General features: G+C 55.6%; 1 protein-coding gene across 4 annotated transcripts in view; it reads right to left on the reverse strand.

Moving 5' to 3' along the window:
* Positions 1 to 6,465: 6,465 nt before the first annotated feature.
* Positions 6,466 to 23,086, reverse strand: part of fbxw5 (F-box and WD repeat domain containing 5) — a 296,735-nt gene continuing 280,114 nt past the window's right edge. For all 4 annotated transcript variants that reach the window (XM_078226724.1, XM_078226726.1, XM_078226725.1 and 1 more), the window contains exon 9: positions 6,466 to 7,128. In XM_078226724.1, coding sequence (XP_078082850.1) covers positions 6,888 to 7,128 — 241 coding nt within the window. In that variant the 3' untranslated portion in view covers positions 6,466 to 6,887. The remainder of the gene's footprint in view (positions 7,129 to 23,086) is intronic.

A 23,086-nucleotide genomic window follows, 5' to 3' on the forward strand; every position in this document is an offset into this window, starting at 1 on the left:
TAGAATTTTTTGAGGAGGTAACTAAGTGTGTTGATGAAGGTCGGGCAGTTGATGTCATATACATGGATTTTAGTAAGGCGTTTGATAAGGTCCCCCATGGTCGGCTTATGATGAAAGTGAGGAGGTGTGGGATAGAGGGAAAGTTGGCCGATTGGATAGGTAACTGGCTGTCTGATCGAAGTAAGAAGTCTCACAACACCAGGTTAAAGTCCAACAGGTTTATTTGGGATCAACAGTTCCGACGCGCCACAGCGAAAAACCGCACCGACCTCCTCAGAAGACAAACACGGGACACGGTGGACAGAGTACCCTTCGTCGTCCAGTACTTCCCTGGAGCGGAGAAGCTACGGCATGTCCTCCGGAGCCTTCAACATGTCATCGATGAAGATGAGCATCTCGCCAAGGCCATCCCCACACCCCCACTTCTTGCCTTCAAACAACCACGCAACCTCAAACAGACCATTGTCCGCAGCAAACTACCCAGCCTTCAGGAGAACAGTGACCACGACACCACACAACCCTGCCACAGCAACCTCTGCAAGACGTGCCGGATCATCGACACAGATGCCATCATCTCACGTGAGAACCATAGAACCATAGAAAATTACAGCTCAGAAACAGGCCTTTTGGCCCTTCTTGTCTGTGCCGAACCATTTTATGCCTAGTCCCACTGACCTGCACTTGGACCATATCCCTCCACACCCCTCTCATCCATGAACCCGTCCAAGTTTTTCTTAAATGTTAAAAGTGACCCCGCATTTACCACTTTATCCGGCAGCTCATTCCACACTCCCACCACTCTCTGCGTGAAGAAGCCCCCCCTAATATTCCCTTTAAACTTTTCTCCTTTCACCCTTAACCCATGCCCTCTGGTTTTTTTCTCCCCTAGTCTCAGCGGAAAAAGCCTGCTTGCATTCACTCTATACCCATCAAAATCTTATACACCTCTATCAAATCTCCCCTCAATCTTCTACGCTCCAGGGAATAAAGTCTCAACCTATTCAATCTCTCTCTGTAACTCAGCTTCTCAAGTCCCGGCAACATCCTTGTGAACCTTCTCTGCACTCTTTCAATCTTATTTACATCCTTCCCGTAACTAGGTGACCAAAACTGTACACAATACTCCAAATTCGGCCTCACCAATGCCTTATATAACCTTACCATAACACTCCAACTTTTATACTCGATACTCCGATTTATAAAGGCCAATGTACCAAAGGCACTCTTTACGACCCTATCCACCTGTGACGTCACTTTTAGGGAACTTTGTACCTGTATTCCCAGATCTCTCTGTTCAACTGCACTCTTCAGAGTCCTACCATTTACCCTGTACGTTCTTCTTTGGTTTGTCCTTCCAAAGTGCAATATCTCACACTTGTCTGCGTTAAATTCCATTTGCCATTTTTCAGCCCATTTTTCTAGTTGGTCCAAATCCCTCTGCAAGCTTTGAAAACCTTCCTCACTGTCCACTACACCTCCAATCTTTGTATCATCAGCAAACTTGCTGATCCAATTTACCACATTATCATCCAGATCATTGATATAGATGACAAACAACAATGGACCCAACACCGATCCCTGCGGCACACCACTAGTCACAGGCCTCCACTCAGAGAAGCAATCCTCCACAACCACTCTCTGGCTTCTTCCATTGAGCCAGTGTCTTATCCAATTTACTACCTCCCCATGTATACCCAGCGACTGAACCTTCCTAACTAACCTCCCATGAGGGACCTTGTCAAAGGCTTTGCTGAAATCCAGGTAGACAACATCCACCGCCTTCCCTTCATCCACTTTCCTGGTAACCTCCTCGAAAAACTCTAATAGATTGGTCAAACATGACCTACCACGCACAAAGCCATGTTGACTCTCCCTAATAAGTCCCTGTCTATCCAAATATTTGTAGATCCTATCCCTTATCACACCTTCCAATAACTTGCCCACCACCGACGTCAAACTTACTGGCCGATAATTTCCCGGATTTCTTTTGGAACCTTTTTTAAACAACGGAACAACATGAGCCACCCTCCAATCATCCAGCACCTCCCCCGTGAATACTGACATTTTAAATATGTCTGCCAGGGCCCCTGCAAGTTCAACACTAGCTTCCCTCAAGGTCCGTGGGAATACCCTGTCCGGTCCTGGGGATTTATCCACTCTGATTTGCCTCAAGACAGCGAGCACCTCCTCCCCTTTAATCTGTGAAGGTTCCATGGCCTCCCTACCAGTTTGCCCTATTTCCTATGCATACTCTTGCAACTCGGCCAACGTTGTCTACCTGATACGCTGCAGGAAAGGATGTCCCGAGGCATGGTACATTGGGGAAACCATGCAGACGCTACGACAACGGATGAATGAACACCGCTCGACAATCACCAGGCAAGACTGTTCTCTTCCTGTGGGGGAACACTTCAGCAGTCACGGGCATTCAGCCTTGGATCTTCAGGTAAGCGTTCTCCAAGGCGGCCTTCACGACACACGACAGCGCAGAGTCGCTGAGCAGAAACTGATAGCCAAGTTCCGCACACATGAGGACGGCCTTAACCGGGATGTTGGATTTATGTCACATTATCAGTAACCCCCACAGCTTGCCCTGGTCTTGCATAATCTCACCAGCTGTTCTGTCTGGAGACAATACACATCTCTTTAACCTGTGTTTAATGTTCCCTCCAACCACATTATCTGTACCTTTTAAGACCTGGCTGGCTGTAGAGATTTGCATTCTAATTAGTATTCTCTAACTTGATTTCTGTGTCTGTGCACTGTTGGAGAACAGAGACCACTCCATCTGACGAAGGAGCAGCACGCTCCGAAAGCTTATGGTATTTGCTACCAAATAAACCTGTTGGACTTTAACCTGGTGTTGTGAGACTTCTTACTGTGCTTACCCCAGTCCAACGCCGGCATCTCCACATCATGTCTGATCGAAGACAGAGGGTGGTGGTGGATGGAAAATTTTCGGATTGGAGGCAGGTTGCTAGCGGAGTGCCGCAGGGATCAGTGCTTGGTCCTCTGCTCTTTGTGATTTTTATTAATGACTTAGAGGAGGGGGCTGAAGGGTGGATCAGTAAATTTGCTGATGACACCAAGGTTGGTGGAGTAGTGGATGAGGTGGAGGGCTGTTGTAGGCTGCAAAGAATCATAGATAGGATGCAAAGCTGGGCTGAAAAATGGCAAATGGAGTTTAACCCTGAAAGATGTGAGGTGATTCATTTTGGTAGGATTAATTTAAATGTGGATTACAGGGTCAAAGGTAGGGTTCTGAAGACTGTGGAGGAACAGAGAGATCTTGGGGTTCATATCCACAGATCTCTAAAGGTTGCCACTCAAGTGGATAGAGCTGTGAAGAAGGCCTATAGTGTGTTAGCTTTTATTAACAGGGGGTTGGAGTTTAAGAGCCGTGGGGTTATGCTGCAACTACAGGACCTTGGTGAGACCACATTTGGAATATTGTGTGCAGTTCTGGTCACCTCACTATAAGAAGGATGTGGAAGCGCTGGAAAGAGTGCAGAGGAGATTTACCAGGATGCTGTCTGGTTTGGAGGGTAGGTCTTATGAGGAAAGGTTGAGGGAGCTGGGGCTGTTCACTCTGGAGCGGAGGAGGCTGAGGGGAGACTTAATAGAGATTTATAAAATGATGAAGGGGATAGAGTGAACGTTCAAAGACTATTTCCTCGGGTGGATGGAGCTATTACAAGGGGGCATAACTATAGGGTTCGTGGTGGGAGATACAGGAAGGATATCAGAGGTAGGTTCTTTACGCAGAGAGTGGTTGGGGTGTGGAATGGACTGCCTGCAGTGATAGTGGAGTCAGACACTTTAGGAACATTGAAGCGGTTATTGGATAGGCACATGGAGCACACCAGGATGATAGGGAGTGGGATAGCTTGATCTTGGTTTCAGAAAAAGCTCGGCACAACATCGTGGGCCGAAGGGCCTGTTCTGTGCTGTACTGTTCTATGTTCTAAAACTAACCCTCCCTAAAATCATTGTGGATGTACCAAGAAGATGGTTCACTATCACCTTCACAAGGGCAATTAGAGATGGGCAATAAATATTGGCCTAACCGGTGACAGCCACATTGCATGAAATAATTTTTAAAATTTTAAACATGAATGAATTTCCATCTTTTAGTCCTGTAAACCAAGCACCTGCTGCATACTTGTTTTTTAATAAAGCAGCTCAGGATGTACTCAGTTGTTGGGGTACCTGGTCTAACACACTATGATGTGGAGATGCCGGCGTTGGACTGGGGTAAGCACAGTAAGAAGTCTCACAACACCAGGTTAAAGTCCAACAGGTTTATTTGGTAGCAAATACCATTAGCTTTCGGAGCAGAGCTCCTTCATCAGATGGAGTGGATATCTGTTCTGGAGAACAGAACAGAAATTCTGGAGAACAGATATCCACTCCATCTGACGAAGGAGCTCTGCTCCGAAAGCTTATGGTATTTGCTACCAAATAAACCTGTTGGACTTTAACCTGGTGTTGTGAGACTTCTTACTGTGCTAACACACTATAACACACAAACAAACCATTCAGCCCAAGTGCTTAATGCCAGGGTTTTTATTCCGCACAAGCTTGCTCCCACATTGTGCCTGTCACCCTTTCAAACACAGCTTTAAGGTGAAACGGAGGGGGGGGAAAAAGTAGAAAACTAAGCTATTCATCGCAACCATTCCCTGGGGGAATGAGTTCCACATTCTCACCACTGGGTAAGGAAATTCCTCCTGATTTTTTAAAATACGATTTATTCGTCATTATGATTACTAGTTTTCTGTCTAGTCTCTCAGTGGAAAACTATCCACCCTATCAAATCCATCAAAATGTAAAGATCTTGATGAGGTCATCCCCGGAGCCATTCCATGTAGCAACAACAATCTCAGTCTGTTCCGCTTTCCTGTCGCACTTTGTTCAGCGCTGCCTGTCCTTTTGTAAGCGGCAGGTTCTCCCTAACCTGATCGGCTGAGTTACCGTCTTAGTGTATGATGTTAAATACAGCGGGAGCTGCTAGACAGACACAGCCTTTTTAAATGTGTAAATATTTATTTTTCTTTGAATACAGAACACTGCCACATGCAATACAGAGATAGGACCAAGCAGCCTTGGTCAATGAGATATTTGCAGTTTCAAATGTGGGCTGGAATTGAATAGTTACTGAGAATTTGAAGGTGCTCCTTGCATAAATGATAGGAAGCCAAGCTAGAATCGCCTACTTTCAATGTTTCATCAACAGTAGCAAAAGAGCAGAAAATTGCTGATTGCTTCTGTGTACAATCAGCCAGTCTCCTCTGGCATTGTAACAGGAAGTGCAGTTTTAGCTTAAATAACAGAGTGATTGAAGTACAGCCGGAAAGTTGACTTCATGCCTTTGTGCTCTTTCACTTGAACACCGGCCTCAGGAGGAGGAGGCCCTTTCTGAGTGCGTTCTGCTATTTGATAAGATTCTTGCCTTTTGTTAACAGAATGGAAATAATCAAGGGTTCCTGTTCCCTTTCACCAGTCCAAGAATTCTGGCTAACATTGAAAAAGAGTTAGTGGGTTTAGTGTAGAGTTACTGCAGAATTTCTATAGGACACTGATTGTGGGTGTTGCTGAAATTACTATTCATTCCTTTCTGTCCTGAGAAGCTGATTGAAAGCGGCTATGTTACTCCAGCAATGGTTTTTTGTTCTGGTCTAGAATTAACAGTGGTGAGATTTTAAAAGATTATTCTAAGAATGTGGGTGTCTGCGGACATAGTGGGATCAGCCTTGCTGCAGATTTAACACAGTAGATTGTGTTACCAATGAGTTTATAGCACTGGAGTCACATCACAAGCCAGACTGGATGAGGTTGAGAGTTGGGTTTTGAATGATGATCTAACAGCTTTGTGCTCTCTCTCTGATCATAAGAAGCAGGAGGAGGAGGAGACTGAGCTGTTCCATTCCAGAGCATAATGGCTGAGCTTTGAGACAAGGGAAGTGGAAGACAGCATTCCAATCTCGGCAGTGAATTTACTCAACAAATGATCATCCACAGTTCTCCAGTAGAATCTGTTGAAAGTGGATTTTTATTTCCCGATTTTTCAACAATTTAGATTCTCAAACTGCCATGGTGGGATTTAAACTCAATTCCTGATCTCTTCAACTCTAGTGATTTAAGTACTCTGATATGATGTGATCTTTAACTTGCTAATTGGTATCAGAATTATGATGTCCGGTGCTGTGCAAAGGTGTTTTTGATGTGAGGACACATTGAACTCTCCACTGCAGTGAGTTGTTCCAAAGCGAGGCACTCGCTGTCCTGTGGGTGCGTCACCTTGGCCCCATGAACATAGCCTGATTGACGGAGAATTGTATTAGCAGCTTCAAAACATTCAATAGACTGCCCATGAATGACACCCATTCTCCATTCAGGGCCCAGTCAGTCCAGACAACTCTATCTCTTCCACAATTTGTTCATTGGATAGAGAAGGTAAAGATATTAAAATGAAGCTTTTATTATATATTTTGCATTAGAATAGCGACAAACGGCCGAAGAAAGTTGCAGCGCAAGGAGTCAGCTTTGTTATTGAATGATCGAGCAGTCAGCGAACAGGGTTCAGTCGGCTGTGGGATGGATAGAGAGTATCAGAAGATGGGTGCAGGGCCTGTTCACTGAGAAACACTGAGGATGTGCAAATTCATCAGGACCCAGCCACACAATCACACACCCAACGTTTCATTCACAAATAACACAGCCGACGAGCTGTGTGTGAGCAACATTGAAAGGAGCCACAGCCGACAACACCTGGATTATATTTTGATATCCTCCCCTTCAGTTGTTCTCAGGCTGTGAATTCTAGTTGGGTAACAATGCGATATTTCACAGATTCTGAGCTCACTCACACTCGCTCACTGTCACAGTCACTTCTTATTATTCAGCCAGAAGAAGGAGAATTTCTTGCGATGGGGTTTGGAGCTGATGATGCGGAGGAAACGGGGAGATCGCCAGACTTTCAGAGTGCAGTCATCACTGGCTGTGACCAACATCTCCTGGTCCACAGGACTAAACGCCACAGAATTCACCACATCCTCATGTTGCAGCTTCGCCAAGCAGATGTTGTAGTGCCTGTCCCAGATGTAGCCATGGCGATCCTCAGCACCACTGCCAGAATAAGAGAGCATATAAACATAGAGAACCCAGATCAGCAACTCACAACCCACAGCTCTCTCACAGGCCCTCAGTCCAGTTCCCGCTCTCTCACTGGCCCACAGTCCAGTTCCCGATCTCTCACTGGCCCTCAGTCCAGTTCCCGCTCTCTCACTGGGCCCTCAGTCCAGTTCCCGATCTCTCACTGACCCTCAGTCCAGTTCCCGCTCTCTCACTGGGCCCTCAGTCCAGTTCCCGATCTCTCACTGACCCTCAGTCCAGTTCCCGCTCTCTCACTGGCCCTCAGTCCAGTTCCCGATCTCTCACTGACCCTCAGTCCAGTTCCCGCTCTCTCACTGACCCTCAGTCCAGTTCCCGCTCTCTCACTGACCCTCAGTCCAGTTCCCGATCTCTCACTGGGCGCTCAGTCCAGTTCCCGATCTCTCACTGACCCTCAGTCCAGTTCCCGATCTCTCACTGGGCCCTCAGTCCAGTTCCCGCTCTCTCACTGACCCTCAGTCCAGTTCCCGATCTCTCACTGACCCTCAGTCCAGTTCCCGCTCTCTCACTGGCCCTCAGTCCAGTTCCCGCTCTCTCACTGACCCTCAGTCCAGTTCCCGCTCTCTCACTGACCCTCAGTCCAGTTCCCACGCTCTCCTTGGTCCTCAGTCCAGTTCCCTCTCACACACTGGCCCTCAGTCCAGTTACCACGCTCTCCTTGGCCCTCAGTCCAGTTCCCGCTCTCACTGACACTCAGTCCAGTTCCCACTCTCTTACTGACCCTCAGTCCATTTCCCGATCTCTCACTGGCCCACAGTCCAGTTCCCGCTCTCTCACTGGGCCCTCAGTCCAGTTCCCGCTCTCTCACTGGGCCCTCAGTCCAGTTCCCGCTCTCTCACTGACCCTCAGTCCAGTTCCCGCTCTCACTGACCCTCAGTCCATTTCCCGATCTCTCACTGGCCCTCAGTCCAGTTCCCGCTCTCTCACTGGGCCCTCAGTCCAGTTCCCGCTCTCTCACTGGACCCTCAGTCCAGTTCCCGATCTCTCACTGACCCTCAGTCCAGTTCCCGCTCTCTCACTGACCCTCAGTCCAGTTCCCGCTCTCTCACTGACCCTCAGTCCAGTTACCGATCACTCCTTGGACCTCAGTCCAGTTCCCGCTCTCTCACCTGGTCCTCATCCAGTTCCCGATCTCTCACTGGGCCCTCAGTCCAGTTACTGCTCTCTCACTGGGCTCTCAGTCCAGTTCCCGCTCTCTCACTGGCCCTCAGTCCAGTTCCCGCTCTCTCACTGGCCCTCAGTCCAGTTCCCGCTCTCTCACTGACCCTCAGTCCAGTTCCCGCTCTCACTGGGCCCTCAGTCCAGTTCCCGCTCTCACTGGGCCCTCCGTCCAGTTCCCGCTCTCTCACCGGGCCCTCATGTCCAGTTCCCGCTCTCTCAGTGGCCCTCAGTCAAGTTCCCGATCTCTCACTGACCCTCACTAGAGTTCCCTCTCTCTCATTGGCTCTCAGTCCAGTTCCCGATCTCTCACTGGGCCCTCAGTCCATTTCCCGCACTCTCACTGACCTTCAGTCCAGTTCCCTCTCTCTCACTGGCCCTCCGTCCAGTTCCCTCTCTCTAACTGATCCTCAGTCCAGTTCCCGCTCTCACTGGGCCCTCAGTCCAGTCCCCGATCTCTCACTGACCCTCAGTCCAGTTCCCGCTCTCTCACTGACCCTCAGTCCAGTTCCCGATCTCTCACTGGCCCTCAGTCCAGTTCCCGCTCTCTCACTGGGCCCTCAGTCCAGTTCCCGATCTCTCACTGACCCTCAGTCCAGTTCCCGCTCTCTCACTGGGCCCTCAGTCCAGTTCCCGATCTCTCACTGACCCTCAGTCCAGTTCCCGCTCTCTCACTGGCCCTCAGTCCAGTTCCCGATCTCCCACTGACCCTCAGACCAGTTCCCGCTCTCTCACTGACCCTCAGTCCAGTTCCCGATCTCTCACTGGGCGCTCAGTCCAGTTCCCGATCTCTCACTGACCCTCAGTCCAGTTCCCGATCTCTCACTGGGCCCTCAGTCCAGTTCCCGCTCTCTCACTGACCCTCAATCCAGTTCCCGATCTCTCACTGACCCTCAGTCCAGTTCCCGCTCTCTCACTGGCCCTCAGTCCAGTTCCCGCTCTCTCACTGACCCTCAGTCCAGTTCCTGCTCTCTCACTGACCCGCAGTCCAGTTCCCACACTCTCCTTGGTCCTCAGTCCAGTTCCCTCTCACACACTGGCCCTCAGTCCAGTTACCACGCTCTCCTTGGCCCTCAGTCCAGTTCCCGCTCTCACTGACACTCAGTCCAGTTCCCACTCTCTTACTGACCCTCAGTCCATTTCCCGATCTCTCACTGGCCCTCAGTCCAGTTCCCGCTCTCTCACTGGGCCCTCAGTCCAGTTCCCGCTCTCTCACTGGACCCTCAGTCCAGATCCCGCTCTCTCACTGACCCTCAGTCCAGTTCCCGCTCTCACTGACCCTCAGTCCATTTCCCGATCTCTCACTGGCCCTCAGTCCAGTTCCCGCTCTCTCACTGGGCCCTCAGTCCAGTTCCCGCTCTCTCACTGGGCCCTCAGTCCAGTTCCCGATCTCTCACTGACCCTCAGTCCAGTTCCCGCTCTCTCACTGACCCTCAGTCCAGTTCCCGATCTCTCACTGGGCCCTCAGTCCAGTTCCCGCTCTCTCACTGACCCTCAGTCCAGTTACCGATCACTCCTTGGACCTCAGTCCAGTTCCCGCTCTCTCACCTGGTCCTCATCCAGTTCCCGATCTCTCACTGGGCCCTCAGTCCAGTTACTGCTCTCTCACTGGGCCCTCAGTCCAGTTACTGCTCTCTCACTGGGCCCTCAGTCCAGTTCCCGCTCTCTCACTGACCCTCAGTCCAGTTCCCGCTCTCACTGGGCCCTCAGTCCAGTTCCCGCTCTCACTGGGCCCTCCGTCCAGTTCCCGCTCTCTCACCGGGCCCTCATGTCCAGTTCCCGCTCTCTCAGTGGCCCTCAGTCAAGTTCCCGATCTCTCACTGACCCTCACTAGAGTTCCCTCTCTCTCATTGGCTCTCAGTCCAGTTCCCGCTCTCTCACTGACCCTCAGTCCAGTTCCCTCTCTCTCACTGGCCCTCCGTCCAGTTCCCTCTCTCTAACTGATCCTCAGTCCAGTTCCCGCTCTCACTGGGCCCTCAGTCCAGTCCCCGATCTCTCACTGACCCTCAGTCCAGTTCCCGCTCTCTCACTGACCCTCAGTCCAGTTCCCGCTCTCTCACTGACCCTCAGTCCAGTTCCCGCTCTCTCACTGACCCTCAGTCCAGTTCCCGCTCTCTCACTGGGCCCTCAGTCCAGTTCCCGATCTCTCACTGACCCTCAGTCCAGTTCCCACTCTCTCACTGACCCTCAGTCCAGTTCCTGATCTCTTACTGACCCTCAGTCCAGTTCCCGCTCTCTCACTGGCCCTCAGTCCAGTTCCCTCTCTCTCACTGGCCCTCAGTCCAGTTCCCGATCTCTCACTGGCCCTCAGTCCAGTTCCCGCTCTCTCACTGGCCCTCAGTCCAGTTCCCTCTCTCTCGCTGCCCCTCAGTCCAGTTCCCGCTCTCTCACTGGCCCTCAGTCCAGTTCCCTCTCTCTCACTGACCCTCAGTCCAGTTCCTGATCTCTTACTGACCCTCAGTCCAGTTCCCGCTCTCTCACTGGCCCTCAGTCCAGTTCCCTCTCTCTCACTGGCCCTCAGTCCAGTTCCCGATCTCTCACTGGCCCTCAGTCCAGTTCCCGCTCTCTCACTGGCCCTCAGTCCAGTTCCCTCTCTCTCGCTGACCCTCAGTCCAGTTCCCGCTCTCTCACTGGCCCTCAGTCCAGTTCCCGCTCTCTCACTGGGCCCTCAGTCCAGTTCCCGATCACTCACTGGACCTGCAGTCCAGTTCCTGTTCTCTCACTGACCCTCAGTCCACTTCCCGATCTCTCACTGACCCTCAGTCCAGTTCCCGCTCTCTCACTGACCCTCAGTCCAGTTCCCGCTCTCTCACTGACCCTCAGTCCACTTCCCGATCTCTCACTGACCCTCAGTCCAGTTCCCGCTCTCTCACTGACCCTCTGTCCAGTTCCCGATCTCTCACTGGCACTCACTCGAGTTCCCTCTCTCTCATTGGCTCTCAGTCCAGTTCCCGATCACTCACTGGGCCCTCAGTCCAGTTCCCGATCACTCACTGGACCTGCAATCCAGTTCCTGCTCTCTCACTGACCCTCAGTCCAGTTCCCGCTCTCTCACTGACCCTCAGTCCAGTTCCCGCTCTCTCACTGACCCTCAGTCCAGTTCCCGCTCTCTCACTGACCCTCAGTCCAGTTCCCGCTCTCTCACTGGCCCTCAGTCCAGGTCCCGATCACTCACTGGGCCCTCAGTCCAGTTCCCGATCTCTCACTGGCACTCACTCGAGTTCCCTCTCTCTCATTGGCTCTCAGTCCAGTTCCCGCTCTCTCACTGACCCTCAGTCCAGTTCCCGCTCTCTCACTGGGCCCTCAGTCCAGTTCCCGCCCTCTCGCTGACCCTCAGTCCAGTTCCCACTCTCTCACTGGCCCTCACTCGAGTTCCCTCTCTCTCACTGACCCTCAGTCCAGTTCCCGCTCCCTCACTGGGCCCTCAGTCCAGTTCCCTGTCTCTCATTGACCCTCAGTCCAGTTCCCCCTCTCTCACTGACCCTCAGTCCAGTTCCCGATCTCTCCTTGACCCTCGTCCAGTTCCCGATCTCTCACTGGCCCTCAGTCCAGTTCCCACTCTCTCACTGACCCTCAGTCCAGTTCTCCCTCTCTCACTGACCCTCAGTCCAGTTCCCGATCTCTCCTTGACCCTCGTCCAGTTCCCGATCTCTCCCTGACCCTCAGTCCAGTTCCCGCTCTCTCACTGGCCCTCAGTCCAGTTCCCACTCTCTCACTGACCCTCAGTCCAGTTCCCGCTCTCTCACTGGCCCTCACTCGAGTTCCCTCTCTCTCATTGGCTCTCAGTCCAGTTCCGGATCTAGCACTGGCCCTCAATCCAGTTCCCGCTCTCTCACTGACCCTCAGTCCAGTTCCTGCTCTCTCACTGACCCTCAGTCCAGTTACCGCCCTCTCACTGGCCCTCAATCCAGTTCACACTCTCTCACTGGCCCTCAGTCCAGTTCCTGCTCTCACTGGACCCGCAGTCCAGTTCCTGCTCTCTCACTGACCCTCAGTCCAGTTCCCACTCTCTCACTGGACCCTCAGTCCAGTTCCCGCTCTCACTGGACCCGCAGTCCAGTTCCCGCTCTCTCACTGACCCTCAGTCCAGTTCCCGCTCTCTCACTGGACCCGCAGTCCAGTTCCCGCTCTCTCACTGGGCCCTCAGTCCAGTTCCCGCTCTCACTGGCCCTCAGTCCAGTTCCCGCTCTCACTGGACCCGCAGTCCAGTTCCCGCTCTCTCACTGACCCTCAGTCCACTTCCCGCTCTCCCACTGACCCTCAGTCCAGTTCCCACTCTCTCACTGGCACTCACTCGAGTTCCCTCTCTTTCTTTGGCTCTCAGACCAGTTCCCGCGCTCTCACTGGGCCCTCAGTCCAGTCCCCGATCTCACTGGCCTTCAGTCCAGTTCCCGCTCTCTCACTGGGCCCTCAGTCCAGTTCCCGCTCTCACTGGCCCTCAGTCCAGTTCCCTCTCTCTCACTGGCCCTCCGTCCAGTTCCCTCTCTCTAACTGATCCTCAGTCCAGTTCCCGCTCTCACTGGGCCCTCAGTCCAGTCCCCGATCTCTCACTGACCCTCAGTCCAGTTCCCGCTCTCTCACTGACCCTCAGTCCAGTTCCCGCTCTCTCACTGGGCCCTCAGTCCAGTTCCCGATCTCTCACTGACCCTCAGTCCAGTTCCCACTCTCTCACTGACCCTCAGTCCAGTTCCTGATCTCTTACTGACCCTCAGTCCAGTTCCCGCTCTCTCACTGGCCCTCAGTCCAGTTCCCTCTCTCTCACTGGCCCTCAGTCCAGTTCCCGATCTCTCACTGGCCCTCAGTCCAGTTCCCGCTCTCTCACTGGCCCTCAGTCCAGTTCCCTCTCTCTCGCTGACCCTCAGTCCAGTTCCCGCTCTCTCACTGGCCCTCAGTCCAGTTCCCTCTCTCTCACTGACCCTCAGTCCAGTTCCTGATCTCTTACTGACCCTCAGTCCAGTTCCCGCTCTCTCACTGGCCCTCAGTCCAGTTCCCTCTCTCTCACTGGCCCTCAGTCCAGTTCCCGATCTCTCACTGGCCCTCAGTCCAGTTCCCGCTCTCTCACTGGCCCTCAGTCCAGTTCCCTCTCTCTCGCTGACCCTCAGTCCAGTTCCCGCTCTCTCACTGGCCCTCAGTCCAGTTCCCTCTCTCTCACTGGCCCTCAGTCCAGTTCCCGCTCTCTCACTGGCCCTCAGTCCAGTTCCCGATCTCTCACTGGCCCTCAGTCCAGTTCCCGCTCTCTCACTGGGCCCTCAGTCCAGTTCCCGATCACTCACTGGACCTGCAGTCCAGTTCCTGTTCTCTCACTGACCCTCAGTCCACTTCCCGATCTCTCACTGACCCTCAGTCCAGTTCCCGCTCTCTCACTGACCCTCAGTCCAGTTCCCGCTCTCTCACTGACCCTCAGTCCACTTCCCGATCTCTCACTGACCCTCAGTCCAGTTCCCGCTCTCTCACTGACCCTCTGTCCAGTTCCCGATCTCTCACTGGCACTCACTCGAGTTCCCTCTCTCTCATTGGCTCTCAGTCCAGTTCCCGATCACTCACTGGGCCCTCAGTCCAGTTCCCGATCACTCACTGGACCTGCAATCCAGTTCCTGCTCTCTCACTGACCCTCAGTCCAGTTCCCGCTCTCTCACTGACCCTCAGTCCAGTTCCCGCTCTCTCACTGACCCTCAGTCCAGTTCCCGCTCTCTCACTGACCCTCAGTCCAGTTCCCGCTCTCTCACTGGCCCTCAGTCCAGGTCCCGATCACTCACTGGGCCCTCAGTCCAGTTCCCGATCACTCACTGGCACTCACTCGAGTTCCCTCTCTCTCATTGGCACTCAGTCCAGTTCCCGCTCTCTCACTGACCCTCAGTCCAGTTCCCGCTCTCTCACTGGGCCCTCAGTCCAGTTCCCGCCCTCTCGCTGACCCTCAGTCCAGTTCCCACTCTCTCACTGGCCCTCACTCGAGTTCCCTCTCTCTCACTGACCCTCAGTCCAGTTCCCGCTCCCTCACTGGGCCCTCAGTCCAGTTCCCTGTCTCTCATTGACCCTCAGTCCAGTTCCCCCTCTCTCACTGACCCTCAGTCCAGTTCCCGATCTCTCCTTGACCCTCGTCCAGTTCCCGATCTCTCACTGGCCCTCAGTCCAGTTCCCACTCTCTCACTGACCCTCAGTCCAGTTCTCCCTCTCTCACTGGCCCTCAGTCCAGTTCCCGATCTCTCCTTGACCCTCGTCCAGTTCCCGATCTCTCCCTGACCCTCAGTCCAGTTCCCGCTCTCTCACTGGCCCTCAGTCCAGTTCCCACTCTCTCACTGACCCTCAGTCCAGTTCCCGCTCTCTCACTGGCCCTCACTCGAGTTCCCTCTCTCTCATTGGCTCTCAGTCCAGTTCCGGATCTAGCACTGGCCCTCAATCCAGTTCCCGCTCTCTCACTGACCCTCAGTCCAGTTCCTGCTCTCTCACTGACCCTCAGTCCAGTTACCGCCCTCTCACTGGCCCTCAATCCAGTTCACACTCTCTCACTGGCCCTCAGTCCAGTTCCTGCTCTCACTGGACCCGCAGTCCAGTTCCTGCTCTCTCACTGACCCTCAGTCCAGTTCCCACTCTCTCACTGGACCCTCAGTCCAGTTCCCGCTCTCACTGGACCCGCAGTCCAGTTCCCGCTCTCTCACTGACCCTCAGTCCAGTTCCCGCTCTCTCACTGGACCCGCAGTCCAGTTCCCGCTCTCTCACTGGGCCCTCAGTCCAGTTCCCGCTCTCACTGGCCCTCAGTCCAGTTCCCGCTCTCACTGGACCCGCAGTCCAGTTCCCGCTCTCTCACTGACCCTCAGTCCACTTCCCGCTCTCCCACTGACCCTCAGTCCAGTTCCCACTCTCTCACTGGCACTCACTCGAGTTCCCTCTCTTTCTTTGGCTCTCAGACCAGTTCCCGCGCTCTCACTGGGCCCTCAGTCCAGTCCCCGATCTCACTGGCCTTCAGTCCAGTTCCCGCTCTCTCACTGGGCCCTCAGTCCAGTTCCCGCTCTCACTGGCCCTCAGTCCAGTTCCCGCTCTCTCACTGACCCTCAGTCCAGTTCCCGCTCTCTCACTGACCCTCAGTCCAGTTCCCGCTCTCTCACTGACCCTCAGTCCAGTTCCTGCTGTCTCACTGACCCTCACTCGAGTTCCCTCTCTCTCATTGGCTCTCAGACCAGTTCCCGATCTCTCACTGACCCTCAGTCCAGTTCCCGCTCTCACTGGGCCCTCAGTCCAGTTCCCGCTCTCTCACTGGGCCCTCAGTCCAGTTCCCGCGCTCTCACTGACCCTCAGTCCAGTTCCTGCTCTCTCACTGAACCTCAGTCCAGTTCCCGCTCTCTCACTGACCCTCAGTCCAGTTCCCGCTCTCACTGGGCCCTCAGTCCAGTTCCCGCTCTCTCACTGGGCCCTCAGTCCAGTTCCCGCGCTCTCACTGACCCTCAGTCCAGTTCCTGCTCTCTCACTGACCCTCAGTCCAGTTCCCGCGCTCTCACTGACCCTCAGTCCAGTTCCTGCTCTCTCACTGGGCCCTCAGTCCAGTTCCCGCCCTCACTGAACCTCAGTCCAGTTCCCGCTCTCACTGAACCTCAGTCCAGTTCCCGCTCTCTCACTGACCCTCAGTCGAGTTCTTTCCCTCTCACTGACCCTCAGTCCAGTTCCCGCTCTCTCACTGGGCCCTCAGTCCAGTTCCCGCGCTCTCACTGACCCTCAGTCCAGTTCCTGCTCTCTCACTGAACCTCAGTCCAGTTCCCGCTCTCTCACTGAACCTCAGTCCAGTTCCCGCTCTCACTGGGCCCTCAGTCCAGTTCCCGCTCTCTCACTGGGCCCTCAGTCCAGTTCCCGCGCTCTCACTGACCCTCAGTCCAGTTCCCGCTCTCTCACTGACCCTCAGTCCAGTTCCCGCTCTCTCACTGACCCTCAGTCCAGTTCCCGCTCTCTCACTGACCCTCAGTCCAGTTCCCGCTCTCTCACTGACCCTCAGTCCAGTTCCCTCTCACTCACTGGCCCTCAGTCCAGTTCCCACTCTCTCCTTGGCCCTCAGTCCAGTTCCTGCTCTCTCACTGGCCCTCAGTCCAGTTCCCGCTCTCACTGGGCCTTCAGTCCAGTTCCCGCTCTCACTGGGCCCTCAGTCCAGTTCCCGCTCTCTCACTGACCCTCAGTCCAGTTCCCGCTCTCACTGGGCCCTCAGTCCACTTCCCGATCTCTCACTGACCCTCAGTCCAGTTCCCGCTCTCTCACTGACCCTCAGTCCAGTTCCCGCGCTCTCACTGACCCTCTGTCCTGTTCCCGCTCTCTCATTGGCACTCACTCGAGTTCCCTCTCTCTCATTGGCTCTCAGTCCAGTTCCCGATCACTCACTGGGCCCTCAGTCCATTTCCCGATCACTCACTGGACCTGCAGTCCAGTTCCTGCTCTCTCACTGACCCTCAGTCCAGTTCCCGCTCTCTCACTGACCCTCAGTCCAGTTCCCGCTCTCTCACTGACCCTCAGTCCAGTTCCCGCTCTCTCACTGGCCCTCAGTCCAGTTCCCGATCACTCACTGGGCCCTCAGTCCAGTTCCCGATCTCTCACTGGCACTCACTCGAGTTCCCTCTCTCTCATTGGCTCTCAGTCCAGTTCCCGATCACTCACTGGGTCCTCAGTCCAGTTCCCGATCTCTCACTGGCACTCACTCGAGTTCCCTCTCTCTCATTGGCTCTCAGTCCAGTTCCCGATCACTCACTGACCCTCAGTCCAGTTCCCGCTCTCACTGGGCCCTCAGTCCAGTTCCCGCTCTCTCACTGGGCCCTCAGTCGAGTTCCCGCGCTCTCACTGACCCTCAGTCCAGTTCCTGCTCTCTCACTGACCCTCAGTCCAGTTCCCGCGCTCTCACTGACCCTCAGTCCAGTTCCTGCTCTCTCACTGGGCCCTCAGTCCAGTTCCCGCCCTCACTGAACCTCAGTCCAGTTCCCGCTCTCACTGAACCTCAGTCCAGTTCCCGCTCTCTCACTGACCCTCAGTCGAGTTCTTTCCCTCTCACTGACCCTCAGTCCAGTTCCCGCTCTCTCACTGGGCCCTCAGTCCAGTTCCCGCGCTCTCACTGACCCTCAGTCCAGTTCCTGCTCTCTCACTGAACCTCAGTCCAGTTCCCGCTCTCTCACTGACCCTCAGTCCAGTTCCCGCTCTCACTGGGCCCTCAGTCCAGTTCCCGCTCTCTCACTGGGCCCTCAGTCCAGTTCCCGCGCTCTCACTGACCCTCAGTCCAGTTCCCGCTCTCTCACGGACCCTCTGTCCAGTTCCCACTCTCTCACTGACCCTCAGTCCAGTTCCCGCTCTCTCACTGACCCTCAGTCCAGTTCCCGCTCTCTCACTGACCCTCAGTCCAGTTCCCTCTCACTCACTGGCCCTCAGTCCAGTTCCCACTCTCTCCTTGGCCCTCAGTCCAGTTCCTGCTCTCTCACTGGCCCTCAGTCCAGTTCCCGCTCTCACTGGGCCTTCAGTCCAGTTCCCGCTCTCACTGGGCCCTCAGTCCAGTTCCCGCTCTCTCACTGACCCTCAGTCCAGTTCCCGCTCTCACTGGGCCCTCAGTCCACTTCCCGATCTCTCACTGACCCTCAGTCCAGTTCCCGCTCTCTCACTGACCCTCAGTCCAGTTCCCGCGCTCTCACTGACCCTCTGTCCTGTTCCCGCTCTCTCACTGGCACTCACTCGAGTTCCCTCTCTCTCATTGGCTCTCAGTCCAGTTCCCGATCACTCACTGGGCCCTCAGTCCATTTCCCGATCACTCACTGGACCTGCAGTCCAGTTCCTGCTCTCTCACTGACCCTCAGTCCAGTTCCCGCTCTCTCACTGACCCTCAGTCCAGTTCCCGCTCTCTCACTGACCCTCAGTCCAGTTCCCGCTCTCTCACTGGCCCTCAGTCCAGTTCCCGATCACTCACTGGGCCCTCAGTCCAGTTCCCGATCTCTCACTGGCACTCACTCGAGTTCCCTCTCTCTCATTGGCTCTCAGTCCAGTTCCCGATCACTCACTGGGTCCTCAGTCCAGTTCCCGATCTCTCACTGGCACTCACTCGAGTTCCCTCTCTCTCATTGGCTCTCAGTCCAGTTCCCGATCACTCACTGACCCTCAGTCCAGTTCCCGCTCTCTCACTGGGCCCTCAGTCCAGTTCCCGCCCTCTCGCTGACCCTCAGTCCAGTTCCCGCTCTCTCACTGGGCCCTCAGTCCAGTTTCCGCTCTCTCGCTGACCCTCAGTCCAGTTCCCTCTCTCTCACTGGGCCCTCAGTCCAGTTCCCGCCCTCTCGCTGACCCTCAGTCCAGTTCCCACTCTCTCACTGGCCCTCACTCGAGTTCCCTCTCTCTCACTGACCCTCAGTCCAGTTCCCGCTCCCTCACTGGGCCCTCAGTCCAGTTCCCTGTCTCTCATTGACCCTCAAGTCCAGTTCCCCCTCTCTCACTGACCCTCAGTCCAGTTCCCGATCTCTCCTTGACCCTCGTCCAGTTCCCGATCTCTCACTGGCCCTCAGTCCAGTTCCCACTCTCTCAGTGACCCTCAGTCCAGTTCCCCCTCTCTCACTGACCCTCAGTCCAGTTCCCGATCTCTCCTTGACCCTCGTCCAGTTCCCGATCTCTCCCTGACCCTCAGTCCAGTTCCCGCTCTCTCACTGGCCCTCAGTCCAGTTCCCACTCTCTCACTGACCCTCAGTCCAGTTCCCGCTCTCTCACTGGCCCTCACTCGAGTTCCCTCTCTCTCATTGGCTCTCAGTCCAGTTCCGGATCTAGCACTGGCCCTCAATCAAGTTCCCGCTCTCTCACTGACCCTCAGTCCAGTTACCGCCCTCTCACTTGCCCTCAATCCAGTTCACACTCTCTCATTGGCCCTCAGTCCAGTTCCCGCTCTCACTGGACCCGCAGTCCAGTTCCCGCTCTCTCACTGACCCTCAGTCCACTTCCCGCTCTCTCACTGACCCTCAGTCCAGTTCCCACTCTCTCACTGGCCCTCAGTCCAGTTCCCGCTCTCACTGGCCCTCAGTCCAGTTCCCGCTCTCACTGGACCCGCAGTCCAGTTCCCGCTCTCTCACTGACCCTCAGTCCACTTCCCGCTCTCTCACTGACCCTCAGTCCAGTTCCCGCTCTCTCACTGACCCTCAGTCCAGTTCCCGCTCTCTCACTGACCCTCAGTCCAGTTCCTGCTCTCTCACTGACCCCCACTCGAGTTCCCTCTCTCTCATTGGCTCTCAGACCAGTTCCCGATCTCTCACTGACCCTCAGTCCAGTTCCCGCTCTCACTGAACCTCAGTCCAAGTCCCGCTCTCTCACTGACCCTCAGTCCAGTTCCCACTCTCACTGGGCCCTCAGTCCAGTTCCCGCTCTCTCACTGGGCCCTCAGTCCAGTTCCCGCTCTCTCACTGACCCTCAGTCCAGTTCCTGCTCTCTCACTGACCCTCAGTCCAGTTCCCGCGCTCTCACTGACCCTCAGTCCAGTTCCTGCTCTCTCACTGAACCTCAGTCCAGTTCCCGCGCTCTCACTGACCCTCAGTCCAGTTCCCGATCTCTCACTGGGCCCTCAGTCCAGTTCCCGCTCTCACTGAACCTCAGTCCAAGTCCCGCTCTCTCACTGACCCTCAGTCCAGTTCCCACTCTCACTGGGCCCTCAGTCCAGTTCCCGCTCTCTCACTGGGCCCTCAGTCCAGTTCCCGCTCTCTCACTGACCCTCAGTCCAGTTCCTGCTCTCTCACTGACCCTCAGTCCAGTTCCCGCGCTCTCACTGACCCTCAGTCCAGTTCCTGCTCTCTCACTGACCCTCAGTCCAGTTCCCGCGCTCTCACTGACCCTCAGTCCAGTTCCCGATCTCTCACTGGGCCCTCAGTCCAGTTCCCGCTCTCACTGAACCTCAGTCCAGTTCCCGCTCTCACTGAACCTCAATCCAGTTCCCGCTCTCTCACTGACCCTCAGTCGAGTTCTTTCCCTCTCACTGACCCTCAGTCCAGTTCCCGCTCTCTCACTGGGCCCTCAGTCCAGTTCCCGCTCTCACTGGGCCCTCAGTCCAGTTCCCGCTCTCTCACTGGCCCTCAATCCAGTTCACACTCCCTCACTGGCCCTCAGTCCAGTTCCCGATCTCTCACTGGCCCTCAATCCAGTTCACACTCTCTCACTGGACCCGCAGTCCAGTTCCCGCTCTCTCACTGACCCTCAGTCCACTTCCCGCTCTCTCACTGACCCTCAGTCCAGTTCCCACTCTCTCACTGGCCCTCAGTCCAGTTCCCGCTCTCTCACTGACCCTCAGTCCACTTCCCGCTCTGTCACTGACCCTCAGTCCAGTTCCCACTCTCTCACTGGCCCTCAGTCCACTTCCCGCTCTCTCACTGACCCTCAGTCCAGTTCCCACTCTCTCACTGACCCTCAGTCCAGTTCCCACTCTCTCACTGACCCTCAGTCCACTTCCCGCTCTCTCACTGACCCTCAGTCCAGTTCCCACTCTCTCACTGGCCCTCAGTCCAGTTCCCGATCTCTCACTGGCCCTCAGTCCAGTTCCCGCTCTCACTGGCCCTCAGTCCAGTTCCCGCTCTCACTGGACCCGCAGTCCAGTTCCCGCTCTCTCACTGACCCTCAGTCCACTTCCCGCTCTCTCACTGACCCTCAGTCCAGTTCCCGCTCTCTCACTGACCCTCAGTCCAGTTCCCACTCTCTCACTGGCACTCACTCGAGTTCTCTCTTTCTCATTGGCTCTCAGACCAGTTCCCGCGCTCTCACTGGGCCCTCAGTCCAGTTCCCTCTCTCTCATTGGCCCTCAGTCCAGTCCCCGATCTCTCACTGGGCCCTCTGTCCAGTTCCCGCTCTCTCACTGACCCTCAGTCCAGTTCCCGCTCTCGCACTGACCCTCAGTCCAGTTCCTGCTCTCTCACTGACCCTCACTCGAGTTCCCTCTCTCTCATTGGCTCTCAGACCAGTTCCCGATCTCTCACTGACCCTCAGTCCAGTTCCCGCTCTCTCACTGACCCTCAGTCCAGTTCCCGCTCTCACTGGGCCCTCAGTCCAGTTCCCGCTCTCACTGGGCCCTCAGTCCAGTTCCCGCTCTCTCACTGACCCTCAGTCCAGTTCCCGCGCTCTCACTGACCCTCAGTCCAGTTCCTGCTCTCTCACTGACCCTCAGTCCAGTTCCCGCGCTCTCACTGACCCTCAGTCCAGTTCCTGCTCTCTCACTGGGCCCTCAGTCCAGTTCCCGCTCTCACTGAACCTCAGTCCAGTTCCCGCTCTCACTGAACCTCAGTCCAGTTCCCGCTCTCTCACTGACCCTCAGTCGAGTTCTTTCCCTCTCACTGACCCTCAGTCCAGTTCCCGATCTCTCACTGACCCTCAGTCCAGTTCCCGCTCTCACTGGCCCTCAGTCCAGTTCCTGCTCTCACTGGGCCCTCAGTCCAGTTCCCGCTCTCACTGGGCCCTCAGCCCAGTTCCCGCTCTCTCACTGACCCTCAGTCCAGTTCCCGCTCTCACTGGCCCCTCAGTCCAGCTCCCGCTCTCTCACTGGCCCTCAGTCCAGTTCCCGCTCTCTCACTGGGCCCTCAGTCCAGTTCCCGCTCTCACTGACCCTCAGTCCAGTTCCCGCTCTCTCACTGACCCTCAGTCCAGTTCCCGCTCTCTCACTGGGCCCTCAGTCCAGTTCCCGCTCTCTCACTGGGCCCTCAGTCCAGTTCCCGCTCTCTCACTGACCCTCAGTCCAGTTCCCGCTCTCTCACTGGGCCCTCAGTCCAGTTCCCGCTCTCTCACTGGGCCCTCAGTCTAGTTCCCGCTCTCTCACTGGGCCTTCAGTCCAGTTCCCGCTCTCACTGGGCCCTCAGTCCAGTTCCCGCTCTCTCACTGGCCCTCAGTCCAGTTCCCGCTCTCACTGGGCCCTCAGTCCAGTTCCCGCTCTCACTGGGCCCTCAGTCCAGTTCCCGCTCTCTCACTGGCCCTCAGTCCAGTTCCCGCTCTCTTTGGCCCTCAGTCCAGTTCCCGCTCTCACTGGGCCCTCAGTCCAGTTCCCGCTCTCTCACTGACCCTCAGTCCAGTTCCCGCTCTCTTTGGCCCTCAGTCCAGTTCCCGCTCTCACTGGGCCCTCAGTCCAGTTCCCGCTCTCTCACTGGGCCCTCAGTCCTGTTCCCGCTCTCTCACTGACCCTGAGTCCAGTTCCCGATCTCTCACTGGGCCCTCAGTCCAGTTCCCGATCTCTCACTGACCCTCAGTCCAGTTCCCGCTCTCTCACTGGCCCTCAGTCCAGTTCCCGCTCTCTCACTGGCCCTCAGTCCAGTTCCCGCTCTCTTTGGCCCTCAGTCCAGTTCCCGCTCTCACTGGGCCCTCAGTCCAGTTCCCGCTCTCTCACTGAACCTCAGTCCAGTTCCCGCTCTCTCACTGACCCTCAGTCCAGTCTCCGCTCTCTCACTGGCCCTCAGTCCAGTTCCTGCTCTCTCACTGGCCCTCAGTCCAGTTCCCGCTCTCACTGGGCCCTCAGTCCAGTTCCCGCTCTCACTGGGTCCTCAGTCCAGTTCCCGCTCTCTCACTGACCCTCAGTCCAGTTCCCGCGCTCTCACTGGGCCCTCAGTCCAGTTCCCGCTCTCACTGGGCCCTCAGTCCAGTTCCCGCTCTCACTGGGCCCTCAGTCCAGTTCCCGCTCTCACTGGGTCCTCAGTCCAGTTCCCGCTCTCTCACTGACCCTCAGTCCAGTTCCCGCGCTCTCACTGGGCCCTCAGTCCAGTCCCCGCTCTCTCACTGACCCTCAGTCCAGTTCCAGCTCTCTCAC

The sequence above is a fragment of the Mustelus asterias genome, chromosome 13 (assembly GCF_964213995.1).
Source record: "Mustelus asterias chromosome 13, sMusAst1.hap1.1, whole genome shotgun sequence".
NCBI classification, from domain to species: Eukaryota; Metazoa; Chordata; class Chondrichthyes; order Carcharhiniformes; family Triakidae; genus Mustelus; species Mustelus asterias.